The sequence below is a fragment of the Macaca nemestrina genome, chromosome 20 (assembly GCF_043159975.1).
Source record: "Macaca nemestrina isolate mMacNem1 chromosome 20, mMacNem.hap1, whole genome shotgun sequence".
Classification (NCBI taxonomy): domain Eukaryota; kingdom Metazoa; phylum Chordata; class Mammalia; order Primates; family Cercopithecidae; genus Macaca; species Macaca nemestrina.
In genome coordinates, this window is record NC_092144.1 from 60,588,056 (window position 1) to 60,612,416 (window position 24,361).

Sequence of the window (24,361 nt, forward strand, 5' to 3'; positions counted from 1 at the left end):
CCCAGGAGCGGACGGGCGCCAGTGCGCAGGCGCTGGGGCCCAGCGCAGGCGCACGGGCGTCAGGATGCGGCCTGTTTCTCCCGGCGTGCTGTGCGGCTCCTGGCTCTCAGCCGTCGCTTCGCCGGTGGGAAGGTGCCGAGATGGCGGCAACCAGCGCTGGGGCGACCCGGCTGCTCCTGCTCTTGCTGATGGCGGTAGCAGCGCCCAGTCGAGCCCGGGGCAGCGGCTGCCGGGCCGGGACTGGTGCGCGAGGGGTGAGTGATCTTTAGCTGTGCATAGCGGGCGCGGTCTACGGATGTCGCGGGTCTTGGGTCTTTAGGTGAATTACAGACGAAAGGAGGCTGCGCAGGGCTAAGAGGGAAGAGGTGGGCGATCTCTGGAAAGCCAAGCCTCAGTCACGCACGCGCAGGAGGGGCCTCGCCAGTGCACCGAGTTGCAGCGACTGGGAGAGAAAACAAGAGCACCTGTTGGAAAGGCTCTGGCTCGGGAATATGTATGAGGGGGCGGGGCTGGGGGTGTGGAATCTTGGAGAGTCACGTCGGGGCGGTTAAAATGAAAGAGGAATGGTGAAGCCGGGCGCGGTGGCTCTTCTGTCATCCCAAAGCTTAGGGAGGCCGAGGCGGGAGGATTGCTCGAGATCAGGAGTTCAAGACCAGTCTGGGCAACATAGCGAGCCCTGTCTCTACAAAAAATACTAATTAAAAAAATTAGGCCGATCGCGGTGGCTCATGCTTGTAATCCCAGCACTTTGGGAAGCCGAGATGAGCAGACCACTTAAAGTCAGGAGTTCAAGACCAGTCGGCTCAACATGGTGAAACCCCGTCTCTACTAAAAATACAAAAATTAGCTGGGTGTGGTGGCAGGTGCCTGTAATCCCAACTACCCGGGAGGCTGAGACAGGAGAATCGCTTGAACCCGGGAGGCAGAGGTTGCAGTGAGCTGAGATCACACCACTGCACTCCAGCCTGGGCGACTGAGCGAGACCCTGTCTCAGAAAAAGAAAATAAGGAGTGGGAGGGGGCTCTTGAAGAGGTGGAGAGGAGTTTTACCTCCTGAATATGCACGAATATGCAGGTTTGGAGATTGGAGAAAAGGAAAGCATGAATCTTGAATATGCTTAATAGGGACTGAACTCAGGCTGCATCTTGGCTCTTGGGCTGTCAGGTGATAAGGAGGCCATTTGGATACTAGCATGAAAAAGAAGCCTCGGGAGAGGGAGGGTGTCATTTAATTCATGAGTATTTGTGGTGCAAGGCTTGGAATTGACCTTGGGATAGTTGCTTTGGCAATGAGGTTAGGCATGTTTGTAGGGTCTGGTTTTCTGGGGGTGAGGGAGTCCAGATTATGAATATTCATGAAATGGGTGGTTTCTAGTGAAATAGAGGCAAGCAGCAGTGATTAACCTGAAGATAAGGCTCCTCCTTCAGCCCACCCCAGTCTGTCTGTCCTGGGCTTTGTGGGTGACTGCCATGCTGAGGGCTTGGATGGTTCTCACCTGGGGCCTTCTGTGTCCTGTGCAGGCTGGGGCGGAAGGCCGAGAGGGTGAGGCCTGCGGCACGGTGGGGCTGCTGCTGGAGCACTCATTTGAGATCGGTGAGTCAGGCAACGTCCTCTCTTAACATTGGTGCCCTGAGAAGTCAAGACTTGGAGTCCGGGTGCCTCCCGTCATATGACATTTACTAACATCCGTTTACTAACAGATTTGCCCCAGGTTGGGGGAAAGGGGGATATGAAAGAAGAGAAACACTGTCTTTAAATGCCCCCTTGCCTGTAAGACAAATCTCAGTTTTTGAAAGGTCAGCACAGCAGTAATAATGTCAGAGCCGACTTTCCCGATCAGTTGCCACGTGCCCAGCATTAGTGGTTGCACGCTTTGCAAGTATTAACTCACATGTCCTCACAGCAGCCATGTGAGGTGGTAGGTATTCGTGTCAGCCTCCTTTTCCAGAAGAGGAAATGGGCTCAGAGTAGGCACCACACAAGGTCTCATCGTGAGTGAGTGGCAGAGCAGGAGCCAGCTTTAAAGCCAAGCTTAAATTGCCATGACGCAGGTGTCCAGGTTCCCAGAGCTGGACGTCAGTGCTGCCCAGAGTGTAGTAATCGAGTCTGAGGCCCTGAACCTGAGGGCACAAACCCTGAAGCTGGTGCCCCTCTGCAGACCCTGGCATCTGCTCAGCGAACAGCTCCCCTGCTTCTGACACAGCCAGGTAGTTGGGAATTCCTGAACTCCACAGCGTCCGTATTTTGCAGTTGGGGAAGCTGAGGCTCAGAGAGGTTATATGGCTGTCCCTGGGTCACCTGGTGAGGCAGAGGCAGGATTTGGGAGCTGTGAGGTTCATGCATCTGCTATGGGTTGCCTTGTGAGGTAGAACATGGTGGAGGTGTCCCCACTTTGTAGATAGGAAAATGGGGGCCAAGATGGGGAGGGAACCTGGTCACTCGGGTGGAGGCAGGCCAAAATTTGAAGCTGGACCTCCTGGCCCCTGCCTGGGTTGAAGGATGGGCGGGGGGGTGGTAGGGGGCATCTCTGAGCCTGAGCTCCTCACAGATGACAGTGCCAACTTCCGGAAGCGGGGCTCGCTGCTTTGGAACCAGCAGGATGGTACCTTGTCCCTGTCACAGCGGCAGCTCAGCGAGGAGGAGCGGGGCCGACTCCGGGTGAGATGGGGCACTCAGGGCTGGGTGTGGATGGGGATGGAGGGTATCTAGCTGTCTCTTCAGCCACCCCCTGCTGGTCCCCCGCAGCCTTCCCTCCAGGCCCAGGTGGGCTTCCAGCACCTCCTGCCACTCTCAGCCTCTGTCCTGGATGACTGCCCCTGGTGGAACGGTTCATCTTGGCGTTCCAGGCACAATGTCCTGCCTCATGGCCTCTGCCCACACTGCTCCCTCTGCCTGCAGAGCCCCTTCCCCCGCAGGTTTCACACAATCGGCTCCTCTCCTCTTCCAGATTCAGCTGAGCTGTTTCATGACTACTTAGACGAGATTTGCTTGTGAGGAGAGAGAAATCCTTAAAATAGCCATGGTTGGACAGGAGCTCACTTCTGTCGCCTTGTGTTGTGACAGCCTCAGGGCCCGGCTCAATCCTCCGTAGGTGTCATGCAGAGAGGCCCCAGGGCTCCAGGCAGCAGGGTAGAGCGGGAGAAAGGGGCAGAAGGAGCAGCAGCATTTAGAGAAAGCTTGCAAAAGCTGGCACAGCCCACATCCCCCCATCGGCCAGATGTAGCTGTGAGGGAGGCTGGGAGTGCAGGCTTCATTCTGGTGGCCACGCGGCGAGGTCTGCCTGAGCAGCCTTCCTGCTTGGTGCCCACATGATTCTCTCGTCACAGCTGCCCCCAAACAGAATTTATTGTGCGTGTAACTGGTGCATCCAGGCGTGGGGTGGATGTCAGGTGCGGCTGGATCCAGGCACAGGGAAGGCGTCCTCAGGACCCACTCCGTCGTTGGGCTGGGCTCTGCGCTCCTTGTGATGGCTTCTCCCCTAGGTGGGGCAGTCCCAGCTGCTCCTGGCCTCACCCACCAGCCGGGCCACCCCAGCAGGAAGAGTCCTGGGCAGACTCAGGTCGGCCAGCCTGGGGAGTGTGGGCTGTGAGGCGGGTGGGGCTGTAGAGGGGCCTTTGCGGAGGCCTGGTGGGCATCACAGCCTGTCCAGGGCTGGCGCCAGCCTTCTGACCAGCACCCTCTTCTCCTGTCCCCAGGATGTGGCAGCGCTGAACGGCCTGTACCGGGTCCGGGTCCCGAGGCGACCTGGGGCCCTGGATGGCCTGGAAGCTGGTGGCTACGTCTCCTCCTTTGTCCCTGCGGTGAGTTGGTGTCGAGGACAAGCCCCCTTCTCCCTCGTCCTTACCCTCTACCCTGGTCCTGCTTCCACCATTCGAACCCCTGTGTTTCTGGAGCCCGCAGAGGCCTGGGAGACTCGGACCTGGCCTTGCCCTCCAAGGCCTCCTGGTCTGGAGGGGTCGGTCCAGGTAGCGGGTGCTTTTGTGGGGACAGCATTGTGAGGACTCCAGGGTGGGGGCGGTTGAGCTTGGGCTTGTGCCTGAGGGTGACGGGGAGCCATGGGAAGGTTTTGAAAGATGCTCTGGGGATCCTGTAGTGGGGGGCAGGGGGAGGTTAGGGTGGAGCCCAGGCAGCAGGCTCCCCACCTCTGCTGACCCCACTCCCCCGACAGTGCTCCCTGGTGGAGTCCCACCTCTCGGACCAGCTGACCCTGCACGTGGACGTGGCTGGCAACGTGGTGGGCGTGTCGGTGGTGACGCACCCCGGGGGCTGCCGGGGCCATGAGGTGGAAGATGTGGACCTGGAGCTGTTCAATACCTCGGTGCAGCTGCAGCCGCCTGCCACAGCCCCGGGGTGAGCCTGCTTCTGCAGCCTTTGTGGCGCCCTTGCCACCTGCCCCGGCCCTTCCTGGCGGCCTCAGGGTCTCCGTGTCCCTGGACTCCAGGCCTCACCCTTCTCCTTCTCTCCCCTCGCCCCAGCCCTGAGACGGCGGCCTTCATCGAGCGCCTGGAGATGGAACAGGCCCAGAAGGCCAAGAACCCCCAGGAGCAGAAGTCCTTCTTCGCCAAATACGTGAGTGGGGCTCCCCCGCCTCCCCTGTTCCCTTCCTGACGGTCCTGGCGCCTGGCTAGGCCCTCTCTGCTCCCACTCAGACTCCCCTGTGGTGCTCGGGCCTGCCCTCATCCTCCCGGCCTCCTGTGTGGGGGCCCCTCACTCTCCAGGCCTCCCGTGTGTCCTGGTACACACAGGGCTGAGGCTTGTTTGCAGGAAGAGGGTACGGAGGTGTGGTCAGGGGAGGTCGGGCCAGCTCTAGGGCGCAGGGTCCTGGGGAAGGTCTCGGCATGAGCTAGGCTGGAGCCATGAGGCTGGAGAGGAAGGGAACAGTGGAGGTTTCAAAGCAACCAGGGAGGCTTAGAAAGGAGGGGTGAGCAGATTCTCCAGGGGGATGTACAGGAAGGAGAGAGGAGTGGGTCCGGGAGGGATGTAGCCCAGGGAGGGGCATTGGGGGGCAGCGGGGCGTCCCGGAGGCCTCCTGGAGCTGAGGAGGGAGGGGCCTGTGCTGCCAGCAGCAGGTCTGGGTCCAGGGGGCTTGGAGGCTGAGGCATGGGGTGGGGAGGCTGGGAACGGCCAGAGGAGGTGGCTTTCTCCCAGGCCTCTGGTCCCTCGAGTATGGAGACTGGTGTTAGTTGGGGCATAGGACCCCAGGCAGGACAAGGCCAGCGAGGAGGCCGATGTGGCCCGAGGGAGGCTAGGAGGATGCTGAGGCTGGGATGGCTGAGCCCTGCCGTGCTGAGCGCCCTACCCGAGGGCCTCACCCGCTCTGCCCGGATAGTCCAACAGCTGCGCTGCAGGAAACTGAGGCCCAGAGGCTGAGCCCTTGCCTGCCGGGCCCTGCCCTGCTGCCCACTCGAGCGCCCTCCCGCTCCCCGCTGGCCCTAGGGCCCCACGGCTACCCGCTGGCCCTGACCTGCGCTCCCTCCCTCCCCAGTGGCACATCATCCTGGGGGGGGCCGTGTTGCTCACAGCCCTGCGTCCTGCTGCGCCAGGGCCCGCGCCACCGCCGCAAGAGGCCTGAGTGAGGACCGAGACCCCTGCCCCTCCCTGCGCCCCACTGGCCCTCCCTGACCTGTAGTGACGTAGGGGACCTGGGCGCCCTCCCCTTACGCGGCCTCCCTTCATGCCGGGCCCCACCTTCCCTACCCTGGGCGGGCAATGCCCACACTCACCTCCTTCCCCTCTCTCTCTCTTTCTGTGTCTGTCTGTCCATCCTTCCGTCCGGCTGCAGTGGATGTACATCATTCCCGTCGTCCTGTTCCTCATGATGTCAGGAGCGCCGGACACTGGGGGCCAGGGTGGGGGTGGGGGTGGGGGCGGTGGTGGGGGTAGTGGCCGGTGAGGGCCCAGGCTGGTCAGCCTCCCGTCCTGCACACCCAGGAGCCTCCCTTTCTGCTGGAGTCCCCTGTGTCCTCAGCCATCCCAAGAAGGGTTTACTGGTCCCTCCTTTCCCCCCATCTCACGAGTCCCCTTGTCCTCTGCCTTCTTGCTGGCAGCCGAGCGGCTGGATTGGGGCCTTTGGCACGGGAGCTGGTGTCTCCTGCACCCGCCTCCCCGTGGCCCCATGCAGCCCTAGGGGCTTCCCCCCCTGCCTATGGAATAGAGCCCGAGCCACTGTGCCAGCTCTGACCTCACATCCCCCCACCCCGAGCCCGTGCAGTCTGGGAACATGCCACCTTCTCTCCCGCCTCTCTGCCTTTGTTCCAGGGGGTCTCCCCTCCTGTCCCTGGCTGGGTTAGGTGGTCCTGTCCAGGCTTCTGCAGCGCCCCCCTCACTTTGACACTGGACTAGGATGCAGCCTCCCTTCTGTGTCCCCTTGAGGGTACCCTTGGTCCCCTCATCAGGGGCAGAGGCATGAAAGAGCCAGGGCTGGATGGCCAGGGACTTCTGGGCTTGACTCCTAGTGCGGTCCCTGCGGTCGTGGTTTGACATTTGTCTGCCTGGTGCAGACAAGAAATCCTTGCCTTTAGGGTGACAGGCCCTCCACAGGCCTCCAGACTTGAAGGAAAAGATTTAACATTAAAAAAAAAAAACCCAACAGTTAGTGAAGTCAAAGGCCAGACACTGTAAATAGAACCCCCCCCACCGCCCCCCGCCGCCCAGCATCCTGCCTGGACTGCGGTGCTACGAGGGGCTGTGGCTGTGCGCTGCCCTCTCTGTAAGTCTATTTAAAAACATCGACGATACATTGAAATGTGTGAACGTTTTGAAAAGCTACAGCTTCCAGCAGCCAAAAGCAACTGTTGTTTTGGCAAGACGGTCCTGATGGCAAGACAGTCAAGACAGCCTTGACTGAAATTCACTGCTCACTTGATACCTAATTCAGAAACCCAAGGAATGGCTGTCCCCATCGTCATGGCTGTGTGAAGCTCTGCTGTGCCGTGTGGCAGTTTATGAAACTGGCCACCAAATCAACACTCAGCTGGCCTCCTGCATTGTGTGGTTATAAATAGCACCCCAGTGAATGCTCTCACCCAGTCTCTCCTGGTTGTGGTTTGAATGATCTCGGGACGCACGACTAAAATGGAATTACGATGGCAGATGGGAAACGCGCTTATGAACAAGTGATGGGTTCACGTGAGTCGACTGTCAAGACCAGGAGGTGTTGCATGGTGGGACGTTGCCTTCCCTTTCATCACTTCTTTTTGATTTGGAGACAAGGTCTTGCTCTGTCACCCAAGCTGGAGTGCAGTGGTGATACCTTGTCTCACTGTGATCACCTCCTAGCTCAGCGATTCTCCCACCTCAGCCTCCTGAGTAGCTGGGATTAGAGGCGTGCACCACCACACTCAGCTAGTTTTTGTATTTTTTTGTAGAGACGGAGTTTCACCATGTTGCCTAGGCTAGTCTTGAACTGCTGTACTCAAGTGATCCACCTGCCTCGGCCTCCCAAAGTGCTGGGATTACAGGCATGAGCCACTGCGCCTGGCCTATTTTTGGTAGCTTTAATAAAGAAGATAGTCTTAGCATTGCTGACTTCTGTTTCTTCCTCCACCTGCAGGAGATAGCTTATGCTTTTTCTGTCTTCATTCCCTGTGAATCCTGCTTTACTCTTCCTACATGATTCCTGAAGTATTTACTAATGCTTTTTTGTTTTGTTTTTTTGAGACAGAGTCTCGCTCTGTCACCCAGGCTGGAGTGCAATGGCATGATCTCAACTCACTGCAACCTCCGCCTCCTGGGTTTAAGTGATTCTCCTGCCTCAGCCTCCCAAGTAGCTGGGATTGCAGGTGCCCGCCAACACACCTGGCTAATTTTTGTATTTTTAGTAGAGACAGGTTTCACCATGTTGGCCAGGCTGGTGTTGAACTCCTGACCTCAGGTGATCTACCGCCTCCCCCTCCCAAAGTGCTGGGATTACAGGCATGAGCCCCTGTGCCAGGCCTACTGATACTTTTTGGGAAGTATTCACAACTCAGAGTCCTGGTCGCTGTTTCTGATCTGCAGATGCCTTCTACCCCGGCACTGGGGGGCCATCTTCTTTTTCCTGGGTTGAGCATTGGGATCTTTATAAGCCTAATTACATCCTTTCCCTGTAAGACTCAGTTGCTTTCAGGCTGGCGGAGTTATTCTGTGGGGTATTCCGGGAAATGCCTGAGTTCCTTCAGACTCCCCTAGGGTTCTGTTCTTACTTAACTTTTCTTTGAGGTCTGCCTGTCCCTGGGGAGCCCACTCACTATTTTATTTTACTGACCGGGGTATCCAGGGATGAAGTATGAAACTCAAAAGATAGAGTAGGTTGGCTGGGCATGGTGACTCGTGCCTGTAGTCCCAGCTGTTTGGGAGGTGGAGACAGGAGGATCGCTTGAGCCCAGGAGTTCCATGCTTCCCTGAACTGCGATTGAGCTACGGCACTCCCGGCAGGGTGCCAGAGGGAGAACCTGTCTCCAGAACAGACAAAAGATGCAGTGGGATCCACGCTGAGGAACTGTATGCTCACTCCGGGCTCAGGCACCCACCCCTCCCTGGAGACAGCCTGGGTTTTCTGTCCCCTGGTATTCCGCAGATACTCTCCGCAGAAACAAACAGATGCACGTTTAGACGGTTTTGCAAGTGTTGCTCTTTTCCCCCACCTCCTTTTGACATAGCTGGGGCAGTTTCCATCTCTGGTATAAGGTACCATCTTATTCCATCTCTGGTGTAAGAGCGTGTTGTGTTGGTCCCCCGCTGCTGGATTTGAGTTGTTCTAAGCAGCACTGCAGGAATCCCCCCGTTCTGCTGCATCATTCTGCACACGTGTGTGTGTGTGGAAGCCATGGCCCGGTGGGGCCCCGCCTTGCTGGGGGACAGGGATGTGTGTGTGTGTGTGTGTAAGCCATGGCCCAGTGGGGCCCCGCCTTGCTGGGGGACAGGGATATGTGTGTGTGTGGAAGCCATGGCCCGGTGGGGCCCCGCCTTGCTGGGGGACAGAGATGTGTGTGTGTGGAAGCCATGGCCCGGTGGGGCCCCGCCTTGCTGGGGGACAGGGATGTGTGTGTGTGGAAGCCATGGCCCGGTGGGGCCCCGCCTTGCTGGGGGACAGGGATGTGTGTGTGTGATGGTGGTGCATGCTGCCCCCTTACTACTCCAGGTGTCTGCCCCACCCCTCCACCCTGGAGGTGCCAGACAGCCCCTCAGTGATTCCTCAGCTGATCTCCACCTCAGATCCCACCCTTGATCTCCAGACTCATGGCCCCATCTGCCTCCTGGGCCTCCTTCCCCAGGATGTGCCTCAGGGGCCACTAAAGGAGCCAGTGCCTCTCACCTGCCCGGATCGGGTGCTTCTCCAGGGATCTTTGTTCTAGTGAGTGGTGCCACCACCTGCCTAAACTCATGGAGCAGAGCACTGCCCTGTCCCAATCACACTCCCCTGTGCACCGCCATACCTACCCCTAAAGTTCTTCCTGGCCTCATCTCTTCACTTCTGTCTCCGTGGCCTTGGCCCCAGCTCAAGCCTCGTCCTCTGCCACCTGGACCATCAGCCCAGCCTCCTCTTTGGCCTCCCAGCACCCAGCATCTCCCCTCAGTCCATCCCCCTAATGGAGGGCTTCCTGACACTAGAGCTGACCTCACTACTCCCCTGCTCACAACCCTCCCCGTGGCCCCTCACCTGTCCCAGGATAAAGTCCCAGCCCATCATTCTGTGTCTCCTCCTCTCTGTCTCCACTGTCCTGACCCTAACTCAGCCCTCATTCTCTGCCTCCTGGACCCTCACCGTAGCCTTGTGACTTCTGGTGTAAGATGTGAGAGCACCTGGCAAGGTAAATGCTCCAGGAGGGTTGCTGCCTCACATTTCCTGCCACCACAAAATGTTATCAGCTCCCTGGCATTGAGGAAGCTTCCCTGTTCCCAGCCTAGGGTTTCATGTGGGCATTTAGGCGCTCCCAGTATATTGTTGCATGGCAAGCAATCCTAAAATATACAAGACTACATTTGGTATGTTGTAAAATTCTTTACTAACCCCAAATTGTCTACTGAAAACTATGGGCTCTTTTTTTGGGGTGGGGTGGGGGGGCGGGTGTGTTTGTGGGATGGAGTTTCACTTGTCACCCAGGCTGGAGTGCAGTGGCTCGATTTTTGCTCACTGCAACCTCCACCTCCCAGGTTCAAGCATTTCTCTTACCTCAGCCTCCTGAGTAGCTGGGATTACAGCTGCGTGCCACCACACCCAGCTAATTTTTGTATATTTACTGGAGACAGGGTTTCACTATGTTGGCCCGGCTGGTCTTGAACTCCTGACCTGAAGCGATTCACCTGCCTCGGTCTCCTAAAGTGCTAGGATTACAGGTGTGAGCCACTGCCCCTGGCCTCTGTAGGCTTCTTTAACCCATCAGAGAGACTCCCTGGTAAGGATCAGGGGCTAACTACTGGTGCCTCTTCAGCTGTCTGTCCATCCTCCTTTGCTTGTACCCACCTTCCAGTCAGCAAGGCACAATAATGTTGTTACAAAGGAAACAAACTCAATTTGGCCCATTTCCTGGTAATGCAATCTCCCAAACAGGTTTGTGTGAACCAAATTCCATTTTCCTTTGTTTCCCATGTGCAGTCCCAGTTGCATGTCCATGGGAGCCAATCCACCCACCCATAGAATGACTTGAAAATGTGTGAAGTACCAGGTGCGGTGGCTCATGCCTGTAATCCCAGCACTTTGGGAGGCCAAGGTGGGTGGATCACGAGGTCAGGAGATCAAGACCATCCTGGCTAACACGGTGAAACCTCGTCTCTACTAAAAAATAGAAAAAATTAGCCGGGCGTGGTGGCGGGCACCTGTAGTCCCAGTTACTCAGGAAGCTGAGGCAGGAGAATGGCGGGAACCCAGGAGGCAGAGCTTGCAGTGAGCCGAGATCACGCCACCGCACTCCAGCCTGGGCAACAAAGCTAGACTCCATCAAAAAAAAAAAAAAAAAATGTGAAGTTCAGAAGTTTCATGCCAAGAAGTTTGCTGAGCATGATGTTTATATATTGATTAGGAGTAAAAATGTTCTTTTTTACAAAATGTTACAACTTCTCCCTGTCCCCTCCTTCCACCCAGTATCCCCTGTTCCTCCCCCAGGCATTCAGGTCACTGTTCCTTTTTGTTGGGATCATTCTCGGTGTCTCATACAACTGGTTGCAGCTCCATTCTTTGCCAGGAGGTGGTGATAGAGGATTCCACGCGCTCAGAATGCCTCAGGCCGGCCCCTGTGGCTTCTCTCCATGGAGGGAGGTGTCCTGCAGGGGGCGCTGTTGGTCCTTCAGGCAAGGTCGGGTTCCCTTGAAGTCTGTCCTAGCAGTTGCTGGTCTTCAGAAACACCGGGCACCGATTTTCTCATCTCTGAAATGGAATTCAGGTGAGGTCCCACCAGTGCTGAGGTGCTTCATGTTGTCAGAGGAAGAGTTGGGGAAGGAGTGGAATGTAGCAGAAATGCGTCATCTGCTCACTGAGCTCAGATAGGAGGCCAGGGATCAGCAGATTCAGGAGCCCATTCCTGGTTAACCCCAGGGGCCCCACCCAGTCCTGGCCCTGCTCCTTACGTGCTGTGTGTCTTTAGGCAAGTTGCTTCCTGTCTGTGAGCCTCTTCTTTGTTTCCGTCTTCCTGGGCCTAGGGCAAACCCGATTCCTCCAGGCAGTGTCCAGAGTTCCAGATAGAAAAGAAAGAGAGAATGGGTGTCAGAAAGGTGGTCCACTCCTGGGCCTCAGGCTTGGGGGCCCTGCTCAGGGCTAGCCTGTTTGGGCATCGGTGTGGGCTCCTGCCTCCTGGTCAGGACCTGGAAACCTGGGAGCAGGCAAGGCAGGAATGGGAGAGGGAGGCAAAGGCCCACCAGGCAGGGATGCAGGGGCCAGCTGGAGACGGAGGAGATGGGGCTCCCCGGAGGGAGGCCAGTTTGAGTGAGAGCTTGGAGGAGACAGAGGGAGAGAGAGCCAGGAGAGGAGACTGGTCCAGAGAGGAGGGAAAGGAAAGGACAGGGCAGAGACAGAGAAAACAGAGAGGGAAGGAAGAGAGACCCAAGGGGGAGAGACAGGGAAGGAAGAGGAAAGTGAGAAGAGGAAGAGGCAGATTCAGAGAAGAGAGGAGAGAAAAGAGGTGGAAATGAAACAGGAGAAAGGGGGAGGAAAGGAGGGAGAACAGAGTGCAGGAAAAAGCAGGAGGAAAGAGCCGGGCGCGGTGGCTCACGCCTGTAATCCCAGCACTTTGAGAGGCTGAGGTGGGTGGATCATGAGGTAAGGAGACCGAGACCATCCTGGCTAACATGGGGAAACCCTGTCTCTACTAAAAATACAAAAAAAAAAAAAAAAAAAAAAAGCCAGGTGAGGTGGCGGGCGCCTGTAGTCTCAGCTACTCGGGAGGCTGAGGCAGGAGAATGGTGTGAACCCGGGAGGTGGAGCTTGCATTAAGCTGAGATCGCGCCACTGCCCTCCTCTAGCCTGGGCGACAGAGCGAGACTCCGTCTCAAAAAAAAAAAAAAAAAAAAAAAAAAAGGAAAGAAAGGATGGCCAGAGCAGGAGGGGAGAGAGGAGGAGGGAGAAAGAAGGAAACAGAGTGAGGGGTCAGAAGTGGAAAGAGAGGAAGAAACGGGAAAGAAAGATGGTGCGAGAAAAGGGACAGGAAGGAAGAGAGGTAGAGGGTGGGTGTCATGGCTGGTGAGATGGGAGAAGAGGGAGGCAGAGAAACGGGTGAAGGAGGGAGCAGCCTAGGAGAAGGGGGTGAGGGAGTGGGGGCCGACTGCCCAGGGAGAGGGAGGGATGGAGGAGTGGGGAGCTCCAGCCAGAGAAGGGGAAAGAGAGAAAGGAGAGAGCCAGGAACGAGGAAGGAAAAGAGCTAGGAGGAGACCATGAGATAGAAAAGGGCGCAGAGAGAGGAGAGTGGCAGGGAGGAGAGAAAGGGGATGGAGAGAGGAGGAGGGAGGAGCACAGAGGGAGAGGAGAGAAAACGCCAGAGAATCTGCTAGAAGGAAGAGAGGAGAGAGAAGAGCGGGGAAGAGGGGACAGTGGAAGTGAGAAAAAGGAGGGTGGCAGCAGAGAGGACAGCGAGAAAAAGAAAACAGGAAGAGGGGAAAAGAGAAGAAATGGGAGAGGGAATGAGGGTGGGAGAGAAAACAGAACAGAGAGGGGGCAGAGACAGCGGACTGGACCTAGGGGATGGAGTGGTGCGGAGCGGGAGAGAGGAAAGGAGGGTAGGAGAGGGCTGGAGAGAGGAGGGAAGGGAAGGAGAGAGACGTTAGGGAAGAAGGAAGGGAGAAAGGAAAAAATACAAAAAAGGGCAGAGAGAAAAGAACAGGCCGGGCATGGTGCCTCGCACCTCGCACTTTGAGAGCCTGAGGCAGGAGGATCACTGGAGCCTGGGAGGTGGAGGCTGCACTACTGCACCCCAGCCTGGGTGAGCGAGTGAGAAAAAAGCAGAAAGAAAAGAAGAGGTGCGGGAGTGTGGAAGAGCAATATGGAGAGAAAGAAGGGAGAGAGGGTTGGAAGTGGTAGGGAACAGAGGACCCTGCCCCTCCAGCTGAGGAGGGGCGCCCCTAAGACAGCGTCAGCCCAGAGACCAGGGCAGGAAGCAGGGACGTGAAGCAGGTTAGGAGCCAGTGCAAGGCAGGGAGAGGGCCTGGGAACTTGGCCATGCAGCAGAAACGTTCCCCAGCCTCACAGAAACGTTCCCTGCCTCAACAGGGCGCGGCCACCCCAGGGCCATCTCTGTGACCCAGGGAGAGAAAGGACGACGAATGTGACTAGACGAGGATGGGGAGGAATGGAGCAGCTGTGGAAGGTGCAGCAGAGAAAGGCCCAGGAGAAAGGAAGGGAAGGAGCTGGGGGGCGGGAGAGCAGGAAACAGAACGGGACACAGACAGCTGCCTGGGAGGATGGGAGAACGGAAAGAAGCAGGAAACCCCAAGCGCTGAGCTGGGGGAGGGGAGTAAAGAGAAGGGAAGGAGGATTGGAAGGGAACTGGAGAATGAGAGAAGCAAAAGTGTCAGAGTAGGGGGGTGCGCGTAGGAGGGTGGGAGAACCAGTGACAAGACAGAAAAGTCACAGAAAGCAAAGCAAGACCGACTCCTCATCCAGTAACACTGCGTCAGGTCATCGCCCTCCTCCGCCCCCACCCCCAACCCCATAACTGAAAACAAGTAGGAACCTGGATAAAATATTCTCAATTTTTTTTTTTTTTTTTTTTCTGAGACGGAGTCTTGCTCTGTCGCCCAGGCTAGAGTGCAGTGGTGCGATCTCGGCTCACTGCAAACTCCGCCTCCTGGGTTTAAGCGATTCTCCTGCCTCAGCTTCCCAAGTAGCTGGGATTACAGGCGCCCGCCACCACACCCGCTAATTTTTGTATTTTGTAGTAGAGACAGGGTGTCACCATTTTGGCTAGGCCAGTCTCGAACTCCTGACCTCATGATCTGCCCGCCTCGGCCTCCCAAAGTGCTGGGATTACAGGCGTTTAGCCCGGCCCTTAAAAGCATCAAACTACAGACAAGACCGTAAGGAAGCTGTGGGTCAATGCGGAGGGATGTGGGAACCCATCCCGGTGAAGCGGCAGCCTCACGTCCTTTCTCCCAGATATCTCTTAGAGACATTTGGAATTCCATGTGGACAGCCTGGGTGACAGGGGGACCCAGGGCCCTCACCTGGGCTACCCGAGGTGAGTGGACCTGCCACTGTGCCAAGGTGTAGCCTGGGCTCAGAGGCACGTGCCCTCTGCCTAGTCCCTGACATCCTTTTCATTTTTTATTTATTTATTTTTTTGAGACGGAGTCTCGTTCTGTCACCCAGGCTGGAGTGCAGTGGCCGGATCTCAGCTCATTGCAAGCTCCGCCTCCTGGGTTCACGCCATTCTCCTGCCTCAGCCTCCCAAGTGGCTGGGATTACAGGCGCCGCCACCTCGCCCGGCTAGTTTTTTTTGTATTTTTTAGTAGAGACGGGGTTTCACCATGTTAGCCAGGATGGTCTCGATCTCCTGACCCTGTGATCTGCCCGTCTCGGCCTCCCAAAGTGCTGGGATTATAGGCTTGAGCCACCGAGCCCGGCCCCTGACATCCTTTTCAAATCCAACATGCAGAGCAGGGGCGCAAGCGACCAGGCAAGCAGGGAAGGGAGAGACAATGAGCAAGAGCCAGCGGGACGGCAGTAGGGGGGGGCGGATGCCAGAGGCTTCGCTGCTGGAAAATCAGATGCAGACTATGAAACGCCTGTGCTCACTATGTTAATAATAATAATAACCAGGCTCATTGATCCACTGATATTAACAAGAATAGGATACTGAGAGAGAGGTGAGGAGGAAGGCAGACGAGGGAAGGCTGGGTTTCCTGCCGTCCACTTTGTGACCTCCCACGTGATGGCGTGTCCTTCCAAGTCATGCGGTAACGTCCCTGTGACCCAGATAATAAGCTGCAGACGGACAGGAATGTGCAGCTGTGGAGACACGCGAGCTGATGGTCCCAGGACCTGGCAGGACATGAAACGAGTTTCCTAAAGGGTGAAAGCAGATTGCAGGACCAGTCGTCCCGACTGTCCAAGGCAGGATAAAAATATCCCAGCACTCAGAGGAGCCCTCCCTGCCCGGTCTCATCGGAGGGACCTCGGGGCCTCTGCAGCTGCAGCTGTTGGAGTCATCAAGAAGGCGGGGACGCGGCGGGGGACAGGGACCAGGAGGAGAGGGGACGGCGGGGAGAAGGCTGTCGGCGCCAGGCGTCAGAACAGAGGAGCTGGTGGGAGCAGAGAGGAGGAGAGGGAAGGGTCAAGGATAATGACTGACAGACTGGAAAGGAAGTAGCGGGCATGGAGAGGTGGAGCTGGGAAGGACTTGGGGGGCTAGAAGTGAGGGGAGAGAGCTTGTGGGGTGAGGGAGAAAATGGAGAGGAAAGAGCGAGGAGAACAAGATACCAAGAAGGTCAGGAAAGAGCGAGTGAAGGTGAGGATGGAAAGGAAACAGGAGAGCCCCATGGAGGGAAGGATGGGAGAAAGAGAGAGTGTGTCAGAGACAGAGGGGGAGACAGACAGAGACATCGAGAGAAACAGCGAGAAAGAGCGAGAGAAAGAAACAGCAAGAGAGGGAGATAGCGAGACAGAGAGACAGCGAAAGACACAGCCAGAGAGAGAGAGAGACGGCTAGAGAGAGACAGAGAGAGACGGCTAGAGAGAGACAGAGACAAAATGATGGCGAGAGAGAGAGAGGGACAGAGACAGCGAGAGGGACAGAGCAAGAGAGACAGAGAAGCGAGAGACAGGTGGGAGACAGAGAGAGAGAGAAGCGGAGAAGCGCCAAAGAGAAGCCACCAGGAGCGTGTCGAGGGGAAGCCAGGTGGAACTCACTGAAGGCGCAGGGAGAGGAAGGGGAGAGGCAAATCCAAGGGACAGAAACCGGAGGTGAAGGAGGCGGAGGAGGGAGGGAGACCAAGGGCACGGGCCCCGCCCGCAGTGCTGCCCCTTGTCCCCGGCCCTCTTGTCTCCTTCTGACACAGTCCAGTGCTGTGGACAGGTGCAGTCAGGCTGGGGCCCCATCAGCACCTCCTGTGGGGGTCGGGTACAGACAATGAGGAAATGACAGGGTGGGGATGAGGGGGAGGGCCCAGCGCACCAGAAGGATAGAGGGCAGAGGACGGGGGGGGGGGGGGGGGGTGGCAGACTGGAGGACAAGGGAGAAGATTCCAGAAAGGCTGACAGCCACAAGTGGACAGTCAGGAAAAGGTGGGGCCGGGTGGAAGCAGGTGGAGAACTGGAACATCGCCCAAGGGAGGAGGAGCAGTGTGCGAGTCCTAGAGAGGAGGAAACATGAGGATCCAGCCAAAGAAAGGACAGACAGGGACAGGGACAGCCTGTGTGTCTGTGTATTATGGAGAGAGGGAAGAAGGAGGAGGAAGGAGGAGGAGGGGGAAAGAGGAGGAGGGAGAAAGAGGAGGAGGGAGAGGAAAGAGGAGGAGAAGGAAGGAGGAGGAAGAGGGAGGAGGAGGCAAGAGAAGGAGAAGGAAAGAGGAGGCAAGAGGAGGAGGAGGCAAGAGGAGGAGGAGGAAAAAGGAGGAGGGAGGAGGAAAAGGCAAGAGGAGGAGGAGGAAGGAGGAGGGAAGAGGAAAGGAGAGGAGGAGGAAAGGACGAGGAAAGGAGGAGGGGGAAGGAGGAGGAAAGAGGAAGAGGTGGAGGGAGTAAGAGGGAGAAGGAAGAAGGAGGAAGGAAGAGGAAAGAAGAGGAAGGAAAGGGGGAGGGAGGAGGGGGAAGAAGAGGAGAAAGGATGAGAGGGAGGAAGGAGGAGGAGAAGGAGGAAGAAGGAGGAGGAGGGAGGAGGAAGAGGAGAGGAGGGAGGAGGAGGAGAAGGAAGAAGAGGAGGAATAGGAGAAAGGAGGAGAGGAAGGAGGAGGAAAGAGGAAGGAGAAGGGAGGAGGGGTAAGAGGAGAAAGGAGGGGGGGAAGGAGGAAGGAAGAGGAGGAAGGAGGAGGAGGGAGTAAGTAAGAAGGAGGAGGAAGGAGGGGGAAGAGGAGGAGAGGGAGGAAGGAGGAGGAGAAAAGAGGAGGAGAGGAGACGGAGGAGGAAAGGAGGAGGAGCAGGAAAGAGGAGGAGGGAGGAGGAGGAAAGGAGGAACAAGGAGGAGGAGGAAGTAGGAAGAGGAATCAGGGAGGAGAAGGAGGAGGAAGAAAGAGGAGGAGAGGAGGAAGGAGGAGGAGAGGAGGAAGGAGGAGGAGGAAAGAGGAGGAGGAAGAAGGTGGAGAAAGGAGGAGGAGGGAGGACGAGAGAGGTGGAGGATGAAAGGAGGGAGGAGGATGAAAGAGGAGGAGGATGAAAGAGGAGGAGGAAGGAGGAGAAGGGAGGAGGAGAGAGGAGGAGGAGGAGAGGTGGAGGGAGGAGGATGAAAGAGGAGGAGGGAGAAGGAGGAAGGGGAAAGAGGAGGAGGAAGGAGGTGGAGAAAGGAGGGGGGAAAGAGGAGGAGAAAAGGAAGAGGAAAAGGAGGAAGGAGGTGGAGGAAGGAAGAAGGAGGAAAGAGGAGGAGGGGAGGAGGAAGGAGGAGGAGGAAAGAGGAAGGACAGCTGCATGAAGAGTCATGAAAATAAGAGGTGATCAAGAAGGTGGGAACCCTTGCTGGCATGTAGTGGGAGGGAAATTAGTGTGTGGAGGAAAGTGTGTGTCAAAGAGAAGTTGGGGCCGGGCACAGTAATCACGCCTGCAATCCCAGCATTTTGGGAGGCCGAGGCAGGTGGATCCTTTGAGGTCAGGAGTTCGAGACCAGCCTCACCAACATAGTAAGATGCCGTTTCTACTAAAAATACAAAAATTAGTGAGGCGTGGTGGCGGGCGCTTGTAATCCCAGCACTTTGGGAGGCTGAGGCAGGAGAATCACTTACACCCGGGAGGCAGAGGTTGCAGTGAGCTGAGATCACTGTATTGTACTCCAGCCTGGGCGACAAAGCGAGTCCCCATCTCAGAAAAAAGAAAAAGGGGGGGGGAATTGGGGGCATGCAGAGACAGGAACAGAGTGGGGGCAGGGGTGAGGGGAGCGATTCAGAGAATGGGAGAGAGGAGAGGGTGAGCGAGACAGAGGAAGGGAGTCACAGGAGAGACAGAAGGAGAAACGGGGAGGGGCAAATCCTCTTTCCTGCCTGAGCCTCAGTTTCCTCATCTGCTCTCTCAGTGGTGAGGCGTCCAGGGACCATATGCCAAGTGCCTGCAGAGCAGAGAGGCCTGCGGAGGGGAGAGGGAGGTGGAGGAAGGAGGCTTGGGCTTGAATCCAGTGTGGTGACTGGTGGCAAAAGTGTCCCCTCCATGGGCACAGGCTGCTTCTCAGGCTCAGATTCTAGAGTGTTCCTTCCTAGAGCCCCTCCAGGCCTCCTTCAGCCTCCCCCACCCTGCCCCGACCTGGGAGGGAGTGGCCATTGTCGTCCACATATTTTTCCAAGGGAGAAATCAGACTGCAGCCCAAATCCTCCTTCCTCCTCCTCTTTCCTGCAGCCCCGCGCGGTGTAGCTGGCCGCCCCTTCTAGGGCTGAGACTTTTGGGGGACACCTAAACCCCTTCCGTCTGGAAGGTTTGGAGTTTCCACCGCTGAGAAGGAAGAAAAAGAGAGGGAGTCGGTGGAGTGGAAGGGGCAGGGGGAAAGGAAGGTCTAAAGAGAGTTGCCTGGTACACAGTCGGCGCTCAATTGGTGCCCTTTCCCTTTCCTAGGGGAGGGCACAGAGAGCAGGAAGGCAGAGAGGAAGGGAAAGGAGGAATCGAGGGTGAGAAGGGGAAGCTATGCCTATAAAAAGCCTGGCACACAGTCGGTGCTCAAAAGCTGCCCATTCCCTTCAGGACCACATGAGAAAGGAGAAGAAATGCCCGCAGAGGAAAAGCAGGAGGAGAGACAGCCTAAAGAGAGGGGCATGGGGCCGGGCGCGGTGGCTCACGCCTGTAATCCCAGCACCTTGGGAAGCCTAGGTGGGCGGATTGCCTGAGCTCAGGAGTTCGAGACCAGCCTGGGCAACCCGGTGAAACCCCATCTCTACTAAAATACAAAAAATTAGCCGGGCTTGGTGGCGTGCGCCTGTAATCCCAGCTACTCGGGAGGCTGAGACAGGAGAATCGCTTGAACCCGGGAGGCAGAGGTTGCAGTGAGCCGAGATCACACCAGCCTGGACGACAGAGTGAGACTCCATCTCAAAAACAAAAACTAAAACAAACAAACAAGAAAAAACAAAGGAGGGGGGCGCATGGGTGGAACGTGTGAAGCAGACAGTAGGTTTTTGTTAAATATTATTTCTTTTCCCCAAGAGACAGGAGAAAGTAAAAGAGGAGTGGGAAGAGGAGGAGGAAGAGGAGGAGGAGGAGGAGGAAACTCCAGCAGAGAGAATAGAATAGATTGTTGTGTGGGAAGGAAACAATATATGTAAAGTGACTAATACACAGTAGGTGCCTAATAAATGCCCATTCTCCTCCCCAGCAGCAAGCACAAAGAAAGCAGCCAGGAGGAAGGGAGCAAGCAGAGAGACAGAGAGAAGGAGACAAGGGAGAACAGAACCTGTGAGGCAAGCAGACAGTGTAGATGAAGGGGCAGCATACAGCAGGCACTCAACACATGCCTATTTCCTCTCCCAGGAAAGAGCTGACAGGGCAGAGAGGATGGGGAGAAGCTGGAGGAGAGAAGGAGGCAGGGAGAAGAGAAGAAGTGAGAATAAGTGTGCTGGTGAGGTGGCGAGCACACAGGAGGCACTCAGTAAATGCACATTGTCTTCTTTGGAGGAGCAAGAGAACAAGACAGAAGTGAAGGCACAGACAGGAACGAGAGGAAAAGGTGTTGGCCCAGGAGGCCTCCACTGGGGTGGAGGAGCAGAGGGAGGAGGGATCAGTGAGAGGAATCTGGCAGAGGGGAGGATATGCAGGGAGGGGGCATTGCAGGTAAACAACGGGGCACACAGGAGGTGCTCAGTAAACACCTGTACTCTTTCCCAGAAGAGGATCCGGAGAACAGAGCAAGGGGATAAGCTGGCAGAGCGAGAAGGGCAGCGAGAAAGAGGCAAGAGGAGGTGAAGTGGGATATTAATTGACTGGTATATAGTAGGTGCCCATAATTGCTTGTTTTTGTCCTTGAGAAAGAGCTGATGGAACAGAAAGAAGTTAGAGATAAGGGAAGAAAGAGAAGTGAAGAGTTGGGGGAGAGTAAGAAAACTGGCACACAATAGGTGCTCAATAAATGCCCATTTTCTTCCCTGGCAGAGAGCAGAAAGAAGCAGAGACTGGCGGAGTCAGGGGATACTGAAGGGCAAGAAGAGAGTAGAGAAAGGACACAATTGCTTGCATACCAGAAGTGCTCAATAAATGTAGTCCTTGCTTGGAAGAGGGTAGAGAGCTCAGAAACACAGGGAGAGGACAGAGAGGGACCAGGGAGGAAGAGCGTGAGGAGAGAGGTATGTAAAGTGTCTGGTACACAGTAAGCACTCAGAGTGTGTCCACTCCCTCTGCCAGGAGACAGCAGAACGTCAGAAAGGAGAGGAAACTAACAGAGAGGAAAGAAAGGGGCCGGGCGCCATGGCTCATGTCTGTAATCCTAGCACTTTGAGAGACAGAGGTGGGAGGATCGCTTGAGCCCAGGAGTTCAAGACCAGCCTGGCCAACATAGAGAGACCCTGTCTCTACAAAAAATACACAAATTAGGCCAGGTGCGGTGGCTCACTCCTGTAATCCCAGCACTTTGGGAGCCGAGGTGGGTGGACCACCTGAGGTCAGGAGTTGAAGACCAGCCTGACCAACATGGTGAAATCCTGTCTCTACTAAAAATACTTAAAAATTATCCAGGCATGGTGGCAGGCGCCTATAATCCCAGCTATTCGGGAGGCCGAGGCAGGAGAATCTCTTGAACCCAGGAGGTGGAGGTTGCAGTGAGCCGAGGTCATGCCATTGCACTCCAGCCTGGGTGACAAGAGCAAAACTCCATCTCAAGTAATAATAATAATAAAAAATTAGCCAGGCATGGTGGTGCGTGGAGTTCCAGCTACTTAGGAGGCTGGGGTGGGAGGATCACTTGAGCCCAGGAAGTCCAGGCTGCAGTGAACCACGATTGTGTGCGCTCCAACCTGGGTGACAGAGTGAGACCCTGTCCCAGAAAGAAAAAAAGAAAGAAAGGAACGGGGGTGGGGGGAGGAAAGAATGTAGTAAGAGAGGAGCCATGTTTCTCAACTCCTCGGTGCATAGTAGGTGCTCAGTACCTGCTCGTTTCCTTCCCAGGAGAGACCAAGCAAATCAGAAAGAGAAAGGAACTGGGGTGGAAGGGACAGGAAAGCAAGAAGGATGGAAGGTGCAGACGCGGTTAGGGGAATTGCCTGTGAAGCATCAGGTGCTTAATCATTGCCTGTTTCTTCCGTGGAAGGAGCCAGAGGCACAGGAGGAACAAGTAGAGGGCGCCGAGGACACGCGAGGCGGGAGGCGGGGTGTCTGAGGAGAGGCGAGGAGGCATTTTGGGTGCATACAGCAGGTGCTCCATAAATACCCGTCCCCTTCCCCAGACAGAGCAGAGAAAGTAGGCTGGGAGTAGGCAGAGACCCCAGGAAGGGAGGCCAGGGGAGGAGGAGAGTCTGAGGGTGGAGGCTGTGGGCCAGGCCCCCAGGAGGTGCACCTTCCCCAGCCCAGCAGCTGTTGTGGCCGCCCCTCCTCCGCGGCCCAGCCCACAGGCCTCCCCAGCTGGCCGGCTCCTCTGGAGCCCTGACAAGGGCCCATTGTCCTGGGCCTGGCACTGCCTGGCCTGGCCTGGCCTGGAGGGGGAGGGGAGGCTGCCCAGCCCTGCCCGGCCCTTGTCCCCTGTGTCTGTTTGTGTGTATTGGAGTGGGGGCGCTGCCTGGTCTCTGTCTCTGAGTCTCTCTCTGTGTCTCCCCGTCTCTCACATGCTGTGTCTCCATGACCTGCCATCTCTCATCTCTGAGCTTGTGGCCCCCATCTTGTCTCTGTCTTACTCTTTCTCTGTGTCTGTCTCTCTCCGTGCCTGTCTCTGGTTCTCTCTCTGCATCCATCTCTGTCTCTGGGAGGGAGGAGCCCCCACCCCCACCTCCGGAATTCCCACCCCCTAGACCCAGGATCAGGGCTGGGGGCTGAGCTGAGAGGCAGAGGAGTGAGGAAGGAAAGAAGGAGGCGCAGAAGGGAGAGAGGTGAGGACAGAAACAGCTTTATTCAGCAGGGACCGCAGAGGCCCGGAGGGAGGGCTTCGTCCAGGGAGCTGGGGAGAGAGGAGGAGTCAGAGACTAAGACAGGAGAGACAGACAGAGGCAGAGAGAAGTTGGGGAGAGACAGAGACAGGAGAAATGGGGGGAGAGGCAGAGACAGAAAGAAGTAGGGGAGAGGTAGAGACAGAAGTGGGGGAGAGGCAGGGACAGAGAAGTGAGGGAGAGGCAGAGACAGAAGTGGGGGAGAGACAGAAATGGGGGGAGAGACAGAGACAGAAAGAAGTGAGGGAGAGGCAGAGACAGAAGTGGGGGAAAAGCAGAGACAGAGAGAAGTGGAGGAGAGACAGAGATAGAAGTGGAGGAGAGACAGAGATAGAAGTGGGGGAGAGACAGAGATAGAAGTGGGGGAGAGACAGAGACAGAAAGAAGTGGGGGAGAGACAGAGACAGAAAGAAGTGGGGGAGAGACAGAGGTGGGGGAGAGACAGAGACAGAGATAGAAGTGGGGGAGAGTCAGAGATAGAAATGGGAAAAAGACAGATAGAAGTGGGGGAGAGGCAGAGACAGAGAGAAGTGGAGGAGAGACAGAGACAAATGGGGGAGAGTCAAAGATAGAGAAAAGTGGGGGAGAGACAGAGATAGAAATGGGGGAGAGAGAGAGATAGAAATGGGGAGAGACAGAGACAGAAGTGGGGGAGAGACAGAGATAGAAGTGGGAGACAGAGAAATGGGGGACAGTCAGAGATAGAAGTGTGGGAGAGACAGAGAGAAATGGAGGGAGAGACAGAGATAGAGGTACGGGGAGACCGAAGTGGGGGAGAAACAGAAGTGGGGGAGAGTCAGAGAGAGAAGTGGGGGAGAGGCAGAGACAGAGAGAAGTGGAGGAGAGGCAGAGACAGAGAAATGAGGGAGAGACAGAGATAGAAATGGGGAGAGACAGAAGTGGGGGAGAGGCAGAGATAGAAAGAAATGGGGGAGAGACAGAGACAGAAGCGGGGGACAGACACAGAAATGGGGGACAGTCAGAGATAGAAGTGGGGGAGAGACAGAGATAGAAATGGGGGAGAGACAGAGATAGAAGTGGGGGAGAGAGAGACAGAAGTGGGGGACAGATAGAGACAGAGAAATTGGGGACAGTCAGAGATAGAAGTGGGGGAGAGACAGAGATAGAAAGGGGGAGAGACAGAGATAGAAATGGGGGAGAGACAGATAGAAGTGGGAGAGAGACAGAGACAGAAGTGGGGGACAGACAGAGACAGAGAAATGGGAGACAGAGATAGAAGTGGGGGAGAGGCAGAGATAGAGAGAAGGAGACAGAAAGAGACAGAGAGGCACAGAGATACAAAGCCAGGGAGACACAGAGAGAGATGGGGAGAAAAAGGAGAGTAAGAAAGAGAAACGGGGTGCTGAGGGAGACTGAGAGAAAGTTGGGGGGAGGAGACAGAGACACAGAGAAGGGGTGGGAGGAAGAGACAGATGGAGAGACAGAGAGAGACGGAGAAGGTGGAGGAGAGAGAGATGGAGAGAACGATAGGGAGAATGAGAGACAGAGACAGTGAGAGGAGAGGAAGGGAGATGAGGTGGGAGAGAAGGAGGTACAGAGAACTGGGGAGATAAAGAGAAAGGGACACAGAGAAAGACGGATGGGGAGAGAGACAGAAACAGGGAGAAAGAGAAGGAGAGAGGGATGGAGAGAGAGGAGAGAGGGAGAGAGAGAGGGAGACAGAGGGAGAAGACGCGCGGAGCCTTGC

At 56.4% G+C, this 24,361-nt stretch overlaps 1 protein-coding gene and 1 long non-coding RNA gene across 3 annotated transcripts; one reads left to right on the forward strand and one right to left on the reverse strand.

Annotated features, from left to right (window-relative positions):
* Positions 1-49: 49 nt before the first annotated feature.
* On the forward strand, positions 50-7,024 carry LOC105497157 (ER membrane protein complex subunit 10). Of its 2 annotated transcripts, XM_011767984.3 has the most exons (8): positions 50-254; positions 1,521-1,593; positions 2,549-2,658; positions 3,696-3,800; positions 4,169-4,350; positions 4,476-4,569; positions 5,486-5,572; positions 5,783-5,874. In XM_011767984.3, exons 1-7 carry the CDS (start codon positions 141-143, stop codon positions 5,570-5,572), a joined length of 765 nt encoding a protein of 254 aa, XP_011766286.2. In that variant the 5' UTR covers positions 50-140; the 3' UTR covers positions 5,783-5,874. The 2 variants fall into 2 exon arrangements, with proteins under 2 accessions (XP_011766286.2, XP_011766285.2); XM_011767983.3 differs by lacking the exon at positions 5,486-5,572 and having other exon boundaries at positions 51-254; positions 5,783-7,024.
* Positions 7,025-10,979: 3,955 nt separating this feature from the next.
* On the reverse strand, positions 10,980-17,383 carry LOC105497156 (uncharacterized). The gene is made up of 2 exons (XR_011617799.1): positions 11,545-17,383; positions 10,980-11,344 (listed from the first exon to the last, which is right to left on the reverse strand). It is a non-coding gene; the product is annotated as an uncharacterized lncRNA (long non-coding RNA).
* Between the last annotated feature and the right edge of the window lie 6,978 nt (positions 17,384-24,361).